The sequence below is a fragment of the Oncorhynchus kisutch genome, linkage group LG17 (assembly GCF_002021735.2).
Source record: "Oncorhynchus kisutch isolate 150728-3 linkage group LG17, Okis_V2, whole genome shotgun sequence".
Taxonomy (NCBI): Eukaryota; Metazoa; Chordata; class Actinopteri; order Salmoniformes; family Salmonidae; genus Oncorhynchus; species Oncorhynchus kisutch.
Window position 1 is genome coordinate 49,029,717 of NC_034190.2, and position 21,290 is coordinate 49,051,006.

Here is a 21,290-nt window from a genome sequence, read left to right on the forward strand (position 1 = left end):
AATGTTTCATTCTGCTTTTCTAAGAGCTTAAAATAATGAGTCAGGCAGAAAGCATGACGGAAATGTGTCTGAGTTCTGTCACTGTAGAGAGTACTAGAAAGAATTAAAAGATTACCTCATAGATGTAGTCAAACAGCTCCAGAATAGTAAGGAGACTGGCTCCAATGAAAAGACCCATCTGACCACCAATATCACCTGGGAGGAACAGAGAAGGACAAGATGATCAAAGATAATAAACTTCTCCAAAAGATACACATTTCCAACAAAGTATCCTTTAAAAGAGAATCCATGTTTTTTACTCATCATCATTGAAATACCTAAAAGTCCTGCTACTTCATAGGCTTTCTTCTGTTCGATCATCTCATAGTTTAGAGCCTCAAAGAAGATGTCCAGAACCAGGATATTGTCACTGTTACAGGAAGAGACCATATTCAAGATCTAAACAGCAAACAGTTCACATATGAAGGTTCTGATAGAGAAAATCATTATTTCGTTGCTGTGTATTGGAAATGGAACTGGAGGGTGAAAGATGCAAGGGCCAAAGCCCGAAGCGAATGCATTTTCCATTTCTTGCCTGGTACTCCATAATCACTGTAAAGTTTTTTATCTGGTGTTTGGAACACAATACTCACGCTATGTATTGCTCTGACTTGTTGTATTTCTTGGCCAGATACTTGGCAGAGGCCTTGCTGGGGATCTTGACGAAGGACAGCTCTTTGCTGTATCTGGTCATGTTGCACGGTGTCTCACACACACAAAAATCGTTGTCTCTCTCCACCAGGAAGTCTGGGGGGCCAAAGAGAAAGGCCGCAGCATTGTGATAGTGATATAGGGACCAAAATAGAGTTGCTATGGTCTTAGAAACAACAGTCGGGATCTATTCCTTACCAAGAGCTGGATCAGCACACTCTTTGTACAGCTCAGGGGTGCAGTATGGGGCATCTCCTGCACACAGAGAGATAATCAATCAATATAAGTTGAACTTGAAAATGTAAAAAGTCCAGACTAGGTAAACGGCTGGATGCGAGGGTTCACCTACCAGGCATATGTACCATGCGACAGTTACAGTTCTCTACCAGGTAGCGCGTCTCACAGTCGATACGGCAGGCGGTGATGCTGTAGGACTCAAAGAATTCTGAGTCTATCCGTGTCACCTTACAGTCCCCCCAGGGTGGGGGCAAATATATCAGCTAGAACACACACACGCACGCACGCACGCACACACACACACACACACACACACACACACACACACACACACACACACACACACACACACACACACACACACACACACACACACACACACACACACACACACACACACACACACACACACACACACACACACACACACACACACACATAAGCTACAACTACAATTGCATAGGTGTTCAGCACCACAACAGTTACACAGGTGGTGCTGACGGCATATTGTAAAATTATGACTTTGTTGAAATAAAGTTTTACAAATAAGGGTAACGTCCCTACCCGTTGTTCCTGGCAGGAAACAAAGGTCTGGAACCCAGGTGCCACCCCGAAGCCCAGCTGGTCGATGAAGGAAGGCTCCTCCTGACTGTGGATCTGAACTTTGATCCCAGCCTCAAACGTGGTCTCATCTGTGGGGAGGGGAACAGAGGCAGGGGTCACTGCGCCATCCATGCATGTTTTATTTAACTAATGAACCCACTGGCTCCAGCGAGCAGCTAGAGTAGTCTGTTTGATAGAGCAACACACATGTGAGCTGCGTAATGAACTGGAATTAAACCACACACACACACACACTTTTGTCCTCACCCGTCTCTCCCCACACAGGGATGTACTCATCCTGCTGAATGTCCAGCATGAGCTCCAGCCCGTTACCCATCCCTCCCTTGGTAGTTATGAGAGGGGTGCGGCCCTCACCCCCCGCATTGAACGTGTAACACTTCCCATAGCGAGTGAACACCTGAGGAGAAAGATGAAAAATATGAAATATGAATGAGATAGCAAGACCAGATGTCCATCACAATAGCAGAGCCATAGTAGATGTAACTTGCCACTGGGGGTCAGTGTTAATCTACATTAGATACCACAGTTACCATGAGTGATGAGGGTATTCCTTTGGGTTTGGGGCTGATGGAGACTAAAGGGCCAGGGATTTAACATTCCCTCCCAACCTCTTTTCTATAGCAACTATAATAGGATGCTGTTGATACTATTTCTGAATATTTAAAACCTTTTCTGTCACCTGAAGTAGTTATTTTAGGAGATTTTAACCTGGATCGGTTTACCCTGGGCTCTGATCATTTGAAGAATATTTGTCTCGACTTTAACCTGACTCAACTAATCTCCAAACCTACATGGATTCATGTAAGAAACCTAGCAAACTCCTCGCCGATTGACCTAATTTTGACAAATAGCGCTCACAAGAACTTGTTGACTGGTGTCTTTGATAAGGACATCAGTGATCACTGTCCCTTTGCATGGACTGGAGATAATAAACAGAAAAACATTATGAAGATACGTGTTTTTTGAAAATTCCCCCCCAGGTGTTTTGTTCATCATATGTATAGCTCTTAGAGCTGCATGTCTGACCCTGAATTGGCTCTAGAACATCTCTCATATATTTGTATATCTCTGGCAGGCAAACACGCCCCCTTTGAACGCCTTAGAGTTAGAAATAGAACAAATGCGTGGTTCTCTATAGAACCTTCAGATCTCATTATGACAAGGAATCAGGCCTGGGCCAAGCTTAGAAGAACTGACTCTAGAAGAACTGACTTGGCAGCTGATTGTGCATTGTTTCAGGCAATTGAGAAGTAGATGTACTTCCTCAATTAAGAAAGCTAAATCAAGCTACTTTCTGAGTTCTAACTCAGACTCTGCTGGTGATCTGTCTACATTTCGGAAAACAGTTCATGTAAAAACAGTTCTGTCTGGTACATTTTTAAAATTTTTAAATTGTATTTATTTCACCTTTATTTAACCAGGTAGGCAGGTTGAGAACAAGTTCTCATTTACAATTGTGACCTGGCCAAGATAAAGCAAAGCAGTTCGAACACATACAACGACACAGAGTTACACATGGAGTAAAACAAACATACAGTCAATAATACAGTATAAACAAGTCTAAATACGATGTGAGCAAATGAGGTGAGATAAGGGAGGTAAAGGCAAAAAAAAGGCCATGGTGGCAAAGTAAATACAATATAGCAAGTAAAACACTGGAATGGTAGATTTGCAATGGAAGAATGTGCAAAGTAGAAATAAAAATAATGGGGTGCAAAGGAGCAAAATAAATAAATAAATTAAATACAGTAGGGAAAGAGGTAGTTGTTTGGGCTAAATTATAGGTGGGCTATGTACAGGTGCAGTAATCTGTGAGCTGTTCTGACAGTTGGTGCTTAAAGCTAGTGAGGGAGATAAGTGTTTCCAGTTTCAGAGATTTTTGTAGTTTGTTCCAGTCATTGGCAGCAGAGAACTGGAAGGAGAGGCGGCCAAAGAAAGAATTGGTTTTGGGGGTGACTAGAGAGATATACCTGCTGGAGCGTGTGCTACAGGTGTGAGATGCTATGGTGACCAGCGAGCTGAGATAAGGGGGGACTTTACCTAGCAGGGTCTTGTAGATGACATGGAGCCAGTGGGTTTGGCGACGAGTATGAAGCGAGAGCCAGCCAACGAGAGCGTACAGGTCGCAATGGTGGGTAGTATATGGGGCTTTGGTGACAAAACGGATTGCACTGTGATAGACTGCATCCAATTTGTTGAGTAGGGTATTGGAGGCTATTTTGTAAATGACATCGCCAAAGTTGAGGATTGGTAGGATGGTCAGTTTTACAAGGGTATGTTTGGCAGCATGAGTGAAGGATGCTTTGTTGCGAAATAGGAAGCCAATTCTAGATTTAACTTTGGATTGGAGATGTTTGATATGGGTCTGGAAGGAGAGTTTACAGTCTAACCAGACACCTAAGTATTTGTAGTTGTCCACGTATTCTAAGTCAGAGCCGTCAAGAGCAGTGATGTTGGACAGGCGGGTAGGTGCAGGTAACGATCAGTTGAAGAGCATGCATTTAGTTTTACTTGTATTTAAGAGCAATTGGAGGCCACGGAAGGAGAGTTGTATGGCATTGAAGCTTGCCTGGAGGGTTGTTAACACAGTGTCCAAAGAAGGGCCAGAAGTATACAGAATGGTGTCGTCTGCGTAGAGGTGGATCAGAGACTCACCAGCAGCAAGAGCGACCTCATTGATGTATACAGAGAAGAGAGTCGGTCCAAGAATTGAACCCTGTGGCACCCCCATAGAGACTGCCAGAGGTCCCGACAGCAGACCCTCCGATTTGACACACTGAACTCTATCAGAGAAGTAGTTGGTGAACCAGGCGAGGCAATCATTTGAGAAACCAAGGCTGTCGAGTCTGCCGATGAGGATGTGGTGATTGACAGAGTCGAAAGCCTTGGCCAGATCAATGAATACGGCTGCACAGTAATGTTTCTTATCGATGGCGGTTAAGATATCATTTAGGACCTTGAGCGTGGCTGAGGTGCACCCATGACCAGCTCTGAAACCAGATTGCATAGCAGAGAAGGTATGGTGAGATTCGAAATGGTCGGTAATCTGTTTGTTGACTTGGCTTTCGAAGACCTTAGAAAGGCATGGTAGGATAGATATAGGACTGTAGCAGTTTGGGTCAAGAGTGTCCCCCCCTTTGAAGAGGGGGATGACCGCAGCTGCTTTCCAATCTTTGGGAATCTCAGACGACACGAAAGAGAGGTTGAACAGGCTAGTAATAGGGGTGGCAACAATTTCGGCAGATCATTTTAGAAAGAAAGGGTCCAGATTGTCTAGCCCGGCTGATTTGTAGGGGTCCAGATTTTGCAGCTCATTCAGAACATCAGCTGAACGGATTTGGGAGAAGGAGAAATGGGGAAGGCTTGGGCGAGTTGCTGTGGGGGGTGCAGTGCTGTTGACCGGGGTAGGAGTAGCCAGGTGGAAAGCATGGCCAGCCGTACTTTACAGTGTCCCAGAACTTTTTTGAGTTAGTGTTGCAGGAAGCAAATTTCAGCTTGAAAAAGCTAGCCTTGGCTTTTCTAACTGCCTGTGTATAATGGTTTCTAGCTTCCCTGAACAGTTGCATATCACGGGGGCTGTTCGATGCTAATGCAGAACGCCATAGGATGTTTTTGTGTTGGTTAAGGGCAGTCAGGTCTGGGGAGAACCAAGGGCTATATCTGTTCCTGGTTCTAAATTTCTTGAATGGGGCATGTTTATTTAAGATGGTTAGGAAGGCATTTAAAAAAAATATCCAGGCATCCTCTACAGACGGGATGAGATCAATATCCTTCCAGGATACCCCGGCCAGGTCGATTAGAAAGGCCTGCTCGCTGAAGTGTTTCAGGGAGCGTTTTACAGTGAAGAGTGGAGGTCGTTTGACCGCTGACCCATTACGGATGCAGGCAATGAGGCAGTGATCGCTGAGATCTTGGTTGAAAACAGCAGAGGTGTATTTAGAGGGCAAGTTGGTTAGGATGATATCTATGAGGGTGCCCGTGTTTAAGGCTTTGGGGAGGTACCTGGTAGGTTCATTGATAATTTGTGTGAGGTTGAGGGCATCAAGTTGAGATTGTAGGATGGCTGGGGTGTTAAGCATGTTCCAGTTTAGGTTGCCTAGCAGCACAAGCTCTGAAGATAGATGGGGGGCAATCAGTTCACATATGGTGTCCAGAGCACAGCTGGGGGCAGAGGGTGGTCTATAGCAGGCGGCAACAGTGAGAGACTTGTTTTTAGAGAGGTGGATTTTTAAAAGTAGAAGTTCAAATTGTTTGGGTACAGACCTGGATAGTAGGACAGAACTCTGCAGGCTAACTTTGCAGTAGATTGCAACACCGCCCCCTTTGGCAGTTCTATCTTGTCTGAAAATGTTGAAGTTTGGAATTAAAATTTCTGAATTTTTGGTGGTCTTCCTAAGCCAGGATTCAGTCACAGCTAGAACATCCAGGTTGGCAGAGTGTGCTAAAGCAGTGAATAGAACAAACTTAGGGAGGAGGCTTCTAATGTTAACATGCATGAAACGATGCATGCACTGAAGCTCGGAAATTCCTCTCCTTCCCTGCCTCAGCATGTTGTACCAGACTCTGGCATCAGGATTTTATCTCTGAGGGCTTTTTAAAAGTTTTTTTAAATGGTGGTTTAATGGGGCGGCAGATAGCCTAGTGGTTAGAGTGTTGAGCCAGTAACCGAAAGGTTGCTGGATTGAATCCCCGAGCTGACAAGGTAAAAATCTGTCGTTCTGCCCCTGAATTAGGCAGCTAACCCACTATTCCTCGGTAGGCCAACATTGTAAATAAGAATTGTTCTTAACTGACTTGCCTAGTTAAATAAAAATACATATATTGACCCTGGTCAGTCAGTCAACTGCTCTTCCCTTGCAGCCTCCAGTTGGCTCGATGGAAGATCAGTGAATCTGTAACGGCTGTCGTGGTTTGAAGGTGAGGAAGAAGGTGAGGACCAAGGTGCAGCGTGGTACATGTTCATCTTTTATTATGAATTGAACACTGAATGGAAAAACAACAAAAGAGAATGACCAAGACCAAAACAGTTCTGTCTGGTACAGAATACAAAAACAGAAAACAACTAGGCTACCTAAATTTGGTTCTCAATCAGAGACAACGATTAACAGCTGCCTCTGATTGGGAACCATACCAGGCCAAACACATAGAAATACAACACACTGAACAAAACATAGAATGAAACACATAGAATGCCCACCCCAACTCACACCCTGACCAAACCAAAATAGAGACATAAAAAAAGGAACAAAGACAGAATCTTTGTTTTCATTTCAACAACTTCCAACTCGTGATTATCTCTGGTGCTAATCCCAGGGTTTGGAAGGCGGACCATGTGCTCCCGCTCCACAAAGGTGGTGATCCTTCCGACCTAAATAATTATCGTCCGATCTCAAAATTGTCTTGCCAAGCAAAACTGTTCAAACCATTAATCAACTTTTAGCTTAGATCCTTCCTAGCAATGTCTTCGAAGTGTTCACCAGTCTGGTTTCAGGCAGGGTCATATCATCATCTCTGCTACGCCCTTGGTGTTAAATGATGTGTTAAAGGTCATGGATAGGAGAAAGCACTATGCTGCCCTTTTTATTGACTTTTCGATACTGTTGATTCGAACATTGTGTGCAAACGGTATGAACCACGTGCCATTGTTTTGAAATTACTTGATAGAAGGGACACAATGTGTTTTTTCTGATGGTGTTAAGTCAGTTTTCTTTGATATTATGAAATGTGTCCCACAGGGATCAATTTGAGGTATTGTACTTATTACTGTCTATATAAACAATGTTGGTCTAGTTGCAATTATTTTTTAACATACACCTGTATGCAGATGACACTGTTGTGTATGCTATTGGCCCCACGGTTGACCAGGTTCTGTTCAGAGCTTCAATCTGCCTTGGTACTTAATGCAGGTCAAACCAAGTATATATTCTCCAAATCATGTAAAAAGGTATGATGTATAATTTATGCATATGTACACTGAGCAAAATATAAACACAACATGCAACAAGTTACAGTTCATATAAGGAAATCAGTCAATTGAAATAAATTAATTAGGCCCTAATCTATGGATTTCACATGACTGGGAATACATATGCATCTGTTGGTCACAGATACCTAAAAAAAAAGTATGGGTGTGGATCAGAAAACCAGTCAGTATCTGGTGTGACCACCATTTGCCTCATGCAGCACAACACATCTCCTTCGCATCGAGTTGGTCAGGCTATTGACAGTGGCCTGTTGAATGTTGTCCCACTTCTCTTCAATAGCTGTGCGAAGTTGATGGATATTGGCGGGAACTGGAACACGCTGTCGTACAGGTCGATCCAGAGCATCCCACACATGCTCAATGGGTGACATGTCTGGTGAGTATGCAGGCCATGGAAGAACTGGGACATTTTCAGCTTCCAGGAATTGTGTACAGATCCTTGGGACATGGGGCTGTGCAATATCATTATTACGGTATCTCAGTGCATCCAAATAAAATGCAATTGATAAAATGCAATTGTGTTCATTGTTTGTAGCTTATGCCTGCCCATGCCATAACCCCACCGCCATTATGGGGCAATCTGTTCACAATGTTGACATCAGCAAACCGCTTGCCCACACGACGCCATACACACTGTCATCTGCCCAGTACAGTTGAAACCGGGATTCATCCGTGAAGAGCACACTTTTCCAGGGTGTCAGTGGCCATCGAAGGTGAGCATTTGTCCACTGCAGCAAGGTCAAGACTCTGGTGGGGATGACAAGCAAGCAGATTAGCTTCCCTGAGATGGTTTCTGACAGTTTGTGCAGAAATTATTTGGTTGTGCAAACCCACAGTTTCATCAACTGTCTGGTTGGCTTGTCTCAGACCATTCCACAGGTGAAGAAGCCAGATGTGGAGGTCCTGGGCGGGCGTGGTTACACGTGGTCTGCGGTTATAAGGCCAGTTGGACGTACTGCCAAATTCTCTAAAACAACATTGGAGGCGGCTTATGGTAGAGAAATTATAATAAAATTCTCTGGCAAGAGCTCTGGTGGACATTCCTGCAGTCAGCATGCCAATTGCACACCCCCTCAAAACCTGAGACATCTGTGGCATTGTGTTGTGTGACAAAACTGCACATTTTAACAGCCTTTTACTGTCCCAATGTAACGGCCATTGTTGGTGGAAGAAGGTGAGGACCAATGCGCAGCGTGGTAAATGTCCATCTTTTTAATAACGTAACACTGAACAAAAACAACAAAGTGAATGAACAAAACAGTTCTGTCTGGTGCAGATACAAACGCTCAACAGAAATCAATCACCCACAACTCAAGGGTGAAAACAGGCTACCTAAGTATGGTTCTCAATCAGGGACAACGATTGACAGCTGCTTCTGATTGAGAACCCTACCAGGCCAAACACAGAAATCCCAAATCATAGAAAAAAGAACATAGACCACCCACCCGAACTCATGCCCTGACCATACTAAAACAAAGACAAAAACAAAGGAACTAAGGTCAGAACATGACACCCAAGCACCTGTGTAATGATCATGTTGTTTAATAATTTGCTTGATATGCCACCCTTGTCAGGTGGATGGATTATCTTGACAAAGGGAAAATGCTCCCTAACAGGGATGTAGACAAGTTTGTGCACAACATTTGACAGAGATAATATTTTTGTGCGTATGGAAAATTCCTGGGATCTTTCATTTCAGCTCATGAAACACAGGACCAACACTTTACATGTTGCGTTTATTTTTTGTTCAGTGTACATTGGATGGTGCCTTTATTGACCGTGTCCCCGCTTATAAATATCTGGGTATCTGTATTGAAAAAAAGCCACCACTGCATGCTGTATCAGAAAGTAGGCTGACCCTCTTTGATGTCTGGTAGTGTAACGGCTTTCTTCTATCTCCTCCTCGGACGAGGAGGTGTAGCAAGGATCGGACCAAAATGCAGCGTGGGTATTGCAATCCATGTTTATTAAATAATAAAGAAACACGAACTTTACAAAAACAATAAACGTAATGTGAAAACCGAAACAGCCCTATCTGGTGCAAACACAAAGACAGGAACAATCACCCACGAAAACACTCACAGAATATGGCTGCCTAAATATGGTTCCCAATCAGAGACAACGATAATCACCTGACTCTGATTGAGAACCGCCTCAGGCAGCCATAGACTACGTAGACACCCCACAAAACCCCTAAGACAAAACACACCACAATAACCCATGTCACACCCTGGCCTGACCAAATAATTAAAGAAAACACAAAATACTAAGACCAAGGCGTGACAGGTAGATCGATGCACTGAATGCTTTTTGCTTCTAAAACATTCCTTCAAAAACGCTGTACCTTACTCCATTGTTTACTTACAGACATAAAAAATAATAAAAAAATGTGCAAGACCTGGTCTCAAGGTTGGCTAACTCTGGATCTCCCTTCGATCTCCACCGAGTTAGGTTAATCTGCTTTGTACTGAATAGTGTGTTTGTTTTCTATAATTTGGGTTTTGGTTGTCGTGTATTGATGTGAGTATTGGTGTGTATATTGATATGTACACTGAGTATACCAAACATTAGGAACAACTTCCTAATATTGACTTGTATTGTCTTGCCCCTTCACCCTCGGAATGGCACACATACACAATCCATGTCTCAAGGCTTAAACAATCTTTCTTTAACCTGTCCCTTCATCTTCATCCACACTGATTGAGGGATCATAGCTTTCATCTGGATTCACCCGGTCAGTCTGTCATGGAAAGAGCGCAATGTTTTGTGTACTGTTTTGTATATTGATGTGTGTAGTGTGTATTTGTGTATACAGGGCTCATCTGTGAAAGAGACCTTGGTCTCAGCATGACTCCCTGTTAAAATAAAGGTTAAATAAAAAATAAAAATAGACCTGCTGTTACCATGGAGACCAAACATGCCTGCGAAGAAGCTGCCTTCTGGTCAAGGGAACAGACAACACTCAGAAAGTATCGCAGAGAATGGTATGGTTCCTGTATGAACTCATCATCTGTTATGATAGCTTAAGAAAGAAGCTGTCCAAGCATGTCAGAAGTCATGCTAGCAGACTGCTAGCAGACTGAAGCAATGCTATGAGAAGCTCAACGAATAAAGATCGAGCACGCACATCCGGCGATGCAGGGCACAGAAAGGGCAGTAAGGGAACGCATGGAAATATGTTAATGTCGCCTCTATAAGTCATTTGTCTTTCTGACACTGTCTGTAAATAACTAACTATACAGTAACTTGAGGCGTGCGATTTGAGTCACAGCCTATTTATGAAGAGAGAGAGAGAGAGGGGACGGGAGAAAAAACATGTGAGAGAGGGAACGAGGGAAAGAACGAGAAAGAAAGCGAGGGAGAGGTTAAGAGAGGTATAGAGATAAAAGGAAGTAACGAGAGAGCTCCATTCTCACTGTGCGAAGCTGGGATTGGATCATTGCTCGGCGCTATGGTACAACAGGACACATCTGCGATTAGAGAGAGGGCTGACAAACACACCCACTGATTGACGACTGAATTTGTGCCATGCTAAGGGCAGTTAAATGGCTCAGCCGTGCCATCTTTCAACACACACGCACACACACACCAGTGGTGGTCGGGGCTGTTTAAGATTAGGGAGGACAATTTTTGTCAAATAAAATTATGAGCATGGCCTTATTTCTATTACAGTATATTGGATGACTGTCATTCATATTCCATTCGCCCTGCTCAATGTAACATCGATAGGTTTAGGCTACTACATGATACTTGACCTATACCCATAGGTTAGGTTGCTACAACCTAGCCTACAAATGAAAGTTTATAACGTAGATGCACAGGTCAAGAGACATTGGAGTAAGGGAGTGAATGTTATTTATAATAAGGGTTTCATGTAGAAAATCGGAACTCTCTGAAATGAAAATGGATGGCCCTCCCTTCAGCAAAATCGTATTTACCTAAACCCTTGATAGGCCTATGTGTTCATCTTATCATATTTCTCCAATGCCAAATCAGTGCGTCTTGTTTTCAACTAAACTGTCCCTGTTTGTAAATAATTAAAACTGAGACGTCATCATGAATCTGAAGCACGGTACGTTCAAAAGTTAGGCCTACCTTTCCACCCCAGACAGTAGGCCTACCTTTCTACCCCAGACAGTAGGCCTACCTTTCCACCCCAGACAGTAGGCCTACCTTTCCACCCCAGACAGTAGGCTTACCTTTCCACCCCAGACAGTAGGCCTACCTTTCCACCCCAGACAGTAGGCCAACCTTTCTACCCCAGACAGTAGGCCTACCTTTCCACCCCAGACAGTAGGCCTACCTTTCTACCCCAGACAGTAGGCCTACCTTTCCACCCCAGAACAGTAGGTCCTACCTTTCCACCCCAGACAGTAGGCCTACCTTTCTACCCCAGACAGTAGGCCTACCTTTCCAGCCCAGACAGTAGGTCTACCTTTCCACCCCAGACAGTAGGCCTACCTTTCTACCCCAGACAGTAGGCTTACCTTTCCACCCCAGACAGTAGGCCTACCTTTCCACCCCAGACAGTAGGCCTACCTTTCCAACCCAGACAGTAGGCCTACCTTTCCACCCCAGACAGTAGGCCTACCGACACAGAAAAATGTAAGCTTAACTTCTGGCTACTCTTCCTCTGTGGCTTAACCCAACGAGACAAGGTCACAAGTGTTTCCCTAAAAGCTGTCTGAGTTTAAACATCTTCTATTGTACGGAAAGTGAATAGCTTAATCAAATCAAATCAAATCAAATCTTTGTTATATCTGGAGTACTTCTCCTGTCCTATTCGGTGTCCTGTGTGAATCTAAGTGTGCGTTCTCTAATTCTCTCCTTCTCTCTTTCTTTCTCTCTCTCGGAGGACCTGAGCCCTAGGACCATGCCCCAGGACTACCTGACATGATGACTCCTTGCTGTCCCCAGTCCACCTGGCCATGCTGCTGTTCCAGTTTCAACTGACCTGAGCCCTAGGACCATGCCCCAGGACTACCTGACATGATGACTCCTTGCTGTCCCCAGTCTACCTGGCCATGCTGCTGCTCCAGTTTCAACTTCCACCTGACTGTGCTGCTGCTCTAGTTTCAACTGTTCTGCCTTATTATTATTCGACCATGCTGGTCATTTATGAACATTGAACATCTTGACCATGTTCTGTTATAATCTCCACCCGGCACAGCCAGAAGAGGACTGGCCACCCCACATAGCCTGGTTCCTCTCTAGGTTTCTTCCTAGGTATTGGCCTTTCTAGGGAGTTTTTCCTAGCCACCGTGCTTCTCCACCTGCATTGCTTGCTGTTTGGGGTTTTAGGCTGGGTTTCTGTACAGCACTTTGAGATATCAGCTGATGTACGAAGGGCTATATAAATAAATTTGATTTGATTTGAATAGCTTAATCAATTGATAGTGGCAGAATTAGATTACTTCCCATGCAAAGTCAGCCTCTGAATGTCAAAGAAACAAAACAATTTCTAGCATAAAGCATTGCGGACCAAAGTGCAGTTCTAGATCACTTTATAAATCGGATCCGTTTTATTTTCTTCAAAATGTTAAGCTAACAAGGCTTAGGCCTGTGCTTTTTGCCATTTTCTTTACAAAAGGTAGGTCTATGGCATACCCTCTCATACCCCCTCAATTCCAGTCTTGATTTGAACTTAATAGCCATTCACTGGCACGCTATTGTCGTGACTTTACTTTAATGAATCTGATGACTGTTATTCAATCCCCTAACTATGTTGAATTGTTACCTGATTAAATTAATCATGTAGCAATTAACTCATTAGGATTTGGGGCGCCACGGAATAAGTTGTCAAGAGAATTCAACTCTATGAGGTCTTTACCTATTTCATCGATAAACAGTCATCTTATTAATCATTACATCTTGTCAAATGCTCATTCTGAACAATCGTAACCTTCTTGGATCTGCAAAAACCCCAGCCTTGCGCATTATTCAGTACTACACAAATTGGATTCATCATTTATTTACTAGCTAACTAAATAATAACACAGAATACACACACTTACATGAGACAAAGGTCCCTAGTGGACTGACAAGATATGACGGCTTGTTACAACATAGATGCAGGAGGGGCACACTTATCGTCAAGACATTTCAGAACGATTCTCACAGTAATGTTAATCATATAGTTTTCTCACGAACCGCCGCCCGTTTGGAGTAGGAAATCATGAATGTATTTACATGTGAAATGCCTTTGTTCATTCCTCTGTCGGAACCAAGCCTTCTTGGAAAGGGTTTGGTGGGCCTTTCCTGTGGGTGACTTGTACATGCTCCGATTGTCCACCAATGATCACAATGTCCTTCTTCTTAGTTGTCCGGTCTATATGGGATGTTTCCTCAGAACTTCCTCTTAGCCGTACCAGTGATTACCTGAGAGGAGAGTTGTCTCCTTTCTCCATCTCAGAGTTTGAAACACTTTATACTCGCAGCTGCAGACGGGCAATGTCCTGGTCTGGTAAGTAAATTTTTCTTCACCTCGTGTTGAGGTTGAGTTTCAACCATTTCAAACGTGTAGCTCTCTGGCCTCACGTTTCCCGGTCTAAAGGTTGATTCCTCTTCCAAGCCCTTTTGCACTCTTAGTCAAAAGTTGCATTCCATCATGCTGACAAGCTCTCTGACCTCACTCGGGACGCGGCTACTTAATGTGCAAAGGATATGATTAGAAGTTATCTCGTATGACTCCTAAAATCACATTCATATCTTAACAAAAAATACGTTAATCATTTATCATATCCTATGCATGACATATTGGATGAACACTTCACAGATATAGGTGGTATCCTTTCCAAGTTACAGTATTTGGTCCATACAGTTTTTAATAACGTTACAAAATGAAAAGCAATATTCCATTTTTTTTTTTACTATAGTTCCCCACTGACCCTTTCCCACATCGTTACGTTAGGAATATTGTTTTAATTATTCACTTTTTCGGACGTTAGAGTGTTGGGCGGACAAAAGTGTCTGTGAACAAAGACATTCCTTTGATTGATACTAAAGAGCAAGAGAGAGCTCTCTCTGGCTTAATTTACAACCCAGTGTGAGCTGTCAACCGGGCAGTTCCCTCGTCTCCCCCTGGGAGAGGGTCTGGTTATTGTCAGCCATTGCCAAGTTGATCTGATCCATTGTGATCCTCACAGGACAGTCATGACACTATTTACACGAGGTAGGCTATTTAAAGACTGCATGGTGGGTGGAGGAATTGACCAACAAATCTACGGATATAGCAGCCTATAGCCTAATTTCGTCTGTCAAACAGGTAAGCCTACCTTTAATTTCTTAAATAGGAAGAAATAGGCTCCAACACAAAGCCCTCTTCTGTTAGTAAAGTCTAATTGTAATAAATATGTTTAAATTAATTATGTCTACTCGAATTTGCCTACTTTCAGCACCATGAGCTGTCCATTTCGATTGATTGTTCCAGCACCATAAGTTATGCGAATCTGGCTTAATGCGAGGTCGGTCAATACATTATGGGCAAGAAACATATTGTTTTTAATAAAAGCAATTATAGCCTAGTAGTAGCAAGCTATCAAAGTTAACCTCCGGTCCTCCTTCTCATCTTTGCACTTTCCTTCTCAAACTGAACAGAACAGGCTATAGCAGGGGTTCTCCAACCTTTTCTAGTATTCAAATAGGCACCTTATATCCCTTTCCCCTTCAACTCTAAGGGGGCCCCAATAAAATCTGTATTTTTTTTTCAAAAAATGATGTTTTATATTCTCCCAAATTATGTTTTCTCTGTTTTATTTTTCCTCATTTTTCACTCTCAAAAGTACAATTGTTCATAGAGAAACAGCTAAATTGAATGCTCTGAGGCCATGTCAATGCTTAAATCCCATCAGAATATTATTCTTTTTGGTCTGGAAGGAAAAAATGTAGATTTTTAGAATTAGAATTCCCCTTAAATTGTGCATCTGACCTGTAAATTGCTGCATTTAGCTAGTGAGGAATGTGCTGTCTAATGTGCCGGTCTAGGGAGGATTTTGTACTGTTAAATATCCTATTTACATAAGTATTCAGACCCTATGCTATGAGACTGTTTACATTAATCCTCATTGAGATGTTTCTACAACTTGATTGGAGTCCACCTGTGGTAAATTCATTTGCTTGGACATGATTTTAAAGGCACACACCTCTCTATATAAGGTTCAACAGTTGACAGTGCATATCAAAGCAAAAACTAAGCTGTGTGTTAATTCACATATCTGGGAGAGGGTACCAACAAATGTCTGCAGCATTGAAGGTCCCCAAGAACACAGTGGCCATCATTCTTAGATGGAAGAAGTTTGGAACCGCCAAGACTCTTCCTAAAGCTGGCCGCCTGGCCAAACTGAGCAATCGGTGGAGAAGGGCCTTGGTCAGGAAGGTGACCAAGAACCCGATGGTCACTCTGGCAGAGCTTCAGAGTGCCTTTGTGGAGATGGGAGAACCTTCTAGAAGGACAACCATCTCTGCAACACTCCACTAATTAGGCCTTTATAGTAGAGTGGCCAGACAGAAGCCACTCCTCAGTAAAAAGGCACATGACAGCCCGTTTGGAGTTTGCTATATAAGGCACCTAAAGAACTCTCAGACCATCAGAAACAAGATTCTCTGGTCTGATGAAACCAAGATTGAACTCTTTAGCCTGATTGCCAAGCGTGACATCTGGAGGAAACCTGGCACCATCCCTACGGTGAAGCATGGTGGTGGCAGCATCATGCTGTGGAGATGTTTTTCAGAGGCACGGACTGGGAGACTAGTCAGGATCGAGGGAAAGATGAACGGAGCAAGATACAGAGAGATCCTTGATGAACAGGACAGTAACAGGACAACGGCCCTAAGCACACAGCCAAGACAACGCAGGAGTGGCATCGGAAACAAGTCTCTGAGCCCGGACTTATACCTGATCTAACATCTCTGAAGAGACCTGAAAATAGCTGGGCAGCGACGCTCCCCATCCAACCTGACAGAGCTTGAGTGGATCTGCAGAGAAAAATGGGAGAAACTCGCCAAATACAGGTGTGTCAAGCTTGTAGCATCATACCCAAGAAGACTCAAGGCTGTATTGCTACCAAAGGTGCTTCAACAAAGTACTGAGTAAAGGGTATGAATACTTCTTTATTTATTTTTAATACATTTGCAAAAAATTCTAAAAAAATGTTTTTGCTTTGTCATTTTGGGGTATTGTGTGTAGATTGATGAGGAACATTTTTTATTTTATCCATTTTAAAATAAGGCTGTAACGTAACAAAATGTGGAAGAGGTCAAGAGGTCTGAAAACGATAAACACAACATGTACAGTATTGATCCCATGTTTCAATAAAAGATCCCAGAAATGTGTTTTCCTACTTCCTTCATACTTTATTTATCCCACATAAACACTAACCCTCTCCTTTCTCCTTAATGCTACCCTCCCTCCTTCCCACTGAACTTTTTAATGACTGTGTAAGGTTAGAGTGCCAGATGTTCGTTATTAATAAATGAATCAATGAATGAGTGTGTGATGTCAGCAAGTGCTTTATGAATACATTCATGAATGAACATGTTTTGTCTGAAGTTAGGTATGAGATTTTATGTATTACAATGTAATGCATGTTCCTGACGAATGAGTGCATTTGTGTGTGGTGTGCAGTTTCAGTGTCTATGCACATTGCTATCTATTTCACATTACAGTTTGCCTACGTGATCTGACAGTGGTTTTGGAGGGCTCCCCTAATGCACTGTTGACTATAAGATGACAGGCCACATTGACAGGTCAACACCAGCATACCAGAAAAAGAAACTTGCAGTTGCTTTTTGAATACAGTGTCTAAATGTTTCACTTAGTTTTCCTCCAGGGTTGTTGGGCTCATCTTTCCTTTGACTCTCTCCTCTCTTTGTTGGCACTTCACTTAAGGGAATCAATCCTCTTTAACCACCCTAATGATTAAAAACACATCTTAAAGAGTTTGTACATTCTATCATCTTTGGAGCTCCCTAGTCAATCACTGACAGTCACTCATAGTGCATTCTCCACCATTAGAAAGCACTTAGCGCTCTCCTGTGTTTAATCATACATCAATGTGCATTTCCTTCCTTCCAGGCCAGACAGTGGAGAACAAGTCCTAAATCACTAATCCACACACTCCTTGCTGTTGGAGGAGCCCTAATATGCCCCAGCCTTCCCTGATCTGCTAATGGATGCCTCCGCAGGGTGAATTCAAATCCATTAGCATTCTTTTATGAGGGAATGTTCCAGAGACTTAGGGCAGCCTTTGTAAACCAGCTCGGTTATTAATCTTCTGTCTCAAACAGCCATGGCACTGGCAGAGCGATTGTGATTTAGACTGCGGTAGCAGCCATGCGACAGGCACCAGTGACCAGTCGGTACCCATCATCTTTGTCCCAGAGAGTGGTTTTAGCCCTGTCGTGCTAATGTTGTTATATGCTTGTTGATGCAGCAGGCATTCTAAGTCATCTGGAAAATCTGTAACATCTCCCATGCCAACTTTACAGACAAAATTGACTTTGTTGAACTGTCGTTGTCAGAGGGTAGACAGAACCCTTTAAAATACACTTTGATTGAACGGGGGAAGAGGGGAAGCAAAGTTATGCATTGTTAATTGGGCTCGTTAAAAAAAAGCACGTCTATTCAAATTCATTGAAAAAAGGACACAGCTTCCACTGCCATAGTTCAGATCTGAGTCTTACCAACCTGAGACCTGTCTCTGCTGATCTAGCTAACATCTGTCTTTCCCGCCCAAACAGAAGGGCAAACCGAGAACAGTTAGAACAGGGAGACTCTCGACTACGGACTTCTGTGAGGGAGAGAGATTGCAGCTCAAAGACTCTTGGAGCCCTAATCCGTCATGTCCGAAACACAGGTAGATAACAAGTCCGGATGGAACAATAACAACCCCCTGTCCTACCCTGTTCTGTCATCATGGCTCTCTGCTCCGCTATTGACTGTGTGGACGACGGCTGCTGACTCACCGAACTAACGACAAAGTTAAACTGAAGGTCTTCCCAGAGGGAGGACTTCAAATACCAAGGCTAGGGGATTTCAAATGTGTATGTGTGCCTGTGTGTGTCAAGCTGAGTGTGTTAATGGCGGCTGAAAAGCGTGACGGCTCAATAGACGCTTGTCAAATTTTGTCACGAAACAAACAAACAACTGTGGGGAACAAGTGAACTGAAGTAAACCACAGGCCTCCGCGGGGAAGATGGCTAAATGAAAGCCTGCCACACACTAAGTCTTTCCTTTCATTTGTGTTCAGGCAGTAAAAAGAGAGATCCATAAACTGTCACCAGCAATCGTTATTCTACAACCCCAAAAAAAGATGTGGATAAAATGGTGTAAAAAACTGCAAAAAAGTTTTTTTTCATCCAAAGATTTTTTATTTTTATATAGTACACAGAGGTGTATAAAGACGTCAACTCCCTACTGCATTTTCTATTTCAACATCCTAAAACACTGTACATTCAACTGTCAGTAAGAAAAGGAGACATGTCTGTGTGGCCTTTAAAACCACCTCCACACAGTTCAGAGTAATGAGACAGAATTGATCACCCAATACCATCCACTTCCAATGGATTTCCTGTCAGATAGCACCCTGAGCCAGACAGGCCTGTAAGCAGAGTTGTCTAATGATCAGTTAATGGATATACGGACAACAAGACCTAAGACATACATAATTAACAACGATGGAGAAAGAGAGTGAAGAGAACAGACGCTGTTGACTTGTATTTTTCCACTTTAGTGGATTCGCAGGGGAGAGCAGCACTACATGCCTTGATGCTCTCCAATTCCGTTAAATCCTCAAATACATTTTTGCCTGTCAGAATCACATGATTTATTACTACAATCATTAGCTGTGTGGTTTATATGATATCCCTGAGACGAATCCTCTCTTTTACCGTTCCATCACAAACCCACATCCTTTCATTCGCGAGCCCGGGTTTTAAACCTTCTCACACACAATGAGTTTTTCTCTCCCTTCACTGCTCCCTTCTTTCCTCCCTCCTTCCCTCCTTCCCTCTCCTCGCCGTCTACGCTGAGCTGTGACGTGATGTTCCCAGTGGACTCCTTTCCATCTCCTCCCTCCGCTCGTCCCCTCCCACTCAGTTTGATGAACATTTTACAGGCCGGCGGAGACGCTCCGTTCTTCACCGCCACTCCTCCCGAGCCCAACCCCAGACACCGCCAGGACTCTCGGTACCGATCACCTTCAGAGCCGATAGCATCATAGCATGGGGCACGAAAGACATCGGCAGAGAGAGAGAGAGAGGAAGATGTCTTTTTTTTTAAAGAGAGGGAGTGAGTGGAAACAGAGGGAGGGAGGGAGGGAGGGAGGGAGGGAGGGAGGGAGGGAGGGAGGGAGGGAGGGAGGGAGGGAGGGAGGGAGGGAGGGAGGGAGGGAGGGAGGGAGGGAGGGAGGGAGAATAGAGAAAGCGTATCATATAAAGAAGGGGAAGTACACTCCCACTTAATAAGTAAAAAGCCTGTTGCTAGGAGGGAAAGTAACAGACCTCACTTTTGGGTGAGTTTATGTCAGGTGGCATTATAAATATTGCAGAGAGTTGATTTGTGTCAAAGGTTAGGACTTGAATTTGTTGAATATATCAGACCAGAATTCAGATTAGGATAGGAACCAAATATGCAAGATGTTAGCAGGGTTAAGGTGGCTGCATGTCTGCATCTATTGGATGATGCATTATGATGATGTTTTTGAGATACATATTTGGAGAATAATTGCAAAAAGGCATTTAAAAAGCAATGAACAACAGCAGTTGCATTGGCAATTCCCTGATGTATTAATTATTGTATTCAGCCTCTAGTACTCAGGCATAAAAAAACAACACAGTGTTGAGATCCAAAACTACTAGCATATGAAAATAAAAGTTCAGAAAGGTAAAAACTGCATGGGGGTCCAATCAAATGGTGAATAACACTTCTGGGTAGAATCTGCTGTGCGGTATTTCTCCAGGGGAGACTATAACTGGCAGTTTGAAGCCATGCCTGTCGTCTATGGTTCGAGGAAAACTGCTGAAAAAAGGAAAAATGAAAAAATGCTGAAAAAAATGTACCTTTTCAAGACAGAAAAAAAGCAGGTGGGAAAAATAAAGTTACCCCACCTCCTGCTGGCTTTTTCTTAAATGGAGAAGAAAACAACTCCATATTTAAACAAGGGTATACTAAATGATTATTGAAAAAGGGGACTATTGCAGTCATTTGTATAGTCCTCCCCTGGAGAATGGTGAAAGCGGGCATTTGGATATCAACGCTAGATAAAGAATGTGGTTGGATTGCAGACAATCTCTCTATCAGAGACATGCAATTTGCTATACAATCTCCCAGGCACCAGTAAAGCCATGATTCCCCCCAGAGTGAGCCAAACAAGGCTTGAGTGAGGTGGAAAACAGCAAGGAGACTGGGCTATTCCCTGTTAGTCTGCCTTAGTTTATACACTTCCATTTTCCAACCATGTGTAGTATCTACAGTGAATATGGTAGTAACTCTAGATAGCTACAGTACATACAAAATAGATCTGAACCCATAAAGATACACCACATGACCAAAAGTATGTGGATGGACACATGCTCGTCGAACATCTCATTGCGAAATCATGGGCATTAATATGGAGTTGGCCCCCCCTTTGCTGCTATAACAGCCTCCACTCTTCTGGGAAGGCTTTCCACTAGATGTTGTAGCATTGCTGCGAGGACTTGCTTCCATTCAGCCACAAGAGCATTAGTGAGGTCAGTCACTGACGTTGAGCAATTAGGC

The 21,290-nt window shown here is 43.3% G+C and overlaps 1 protein-coding gene across 1 annotated transcript in view; it reads right to left on the reverse strand.

Annotated features, from left to right (window-relative positions):
* LOC109907801 (acid-sensing ion channel 1-like) overlaps positions 1–21,290 on the reverse strand; it is an 83,378-nt gene that overhangs the window by 4,679 nt on the left and 57,409 nt on the right. The window contains exons 3-9 of the mRNA XM_031793980.1: positions 1,798–1,948; positions 1,492–1,619; positions 1,040–1,190; positions 889–945; positions 633–786; positions 318–409; positions 116–195 (exon numbers count right to left, since the gene is read on the reverse strand). Of these exons, the coding sequence (XP_031649840.1) occupies positions 116–195; positions 318–409; positions 633–786; positions 889–945; positions 1,040–1,190; positions 1,492–1,619; positions 1,798–1,948 (813 nt within the window). The remainder of the gene's footprint in view (positions 1–115; positions 196–317; positions 410–632; positions 787–888; positions 946–1,039; positions 1,191–1,491; positions 1,620–1,797; positions 1,949–21,290) is intronic.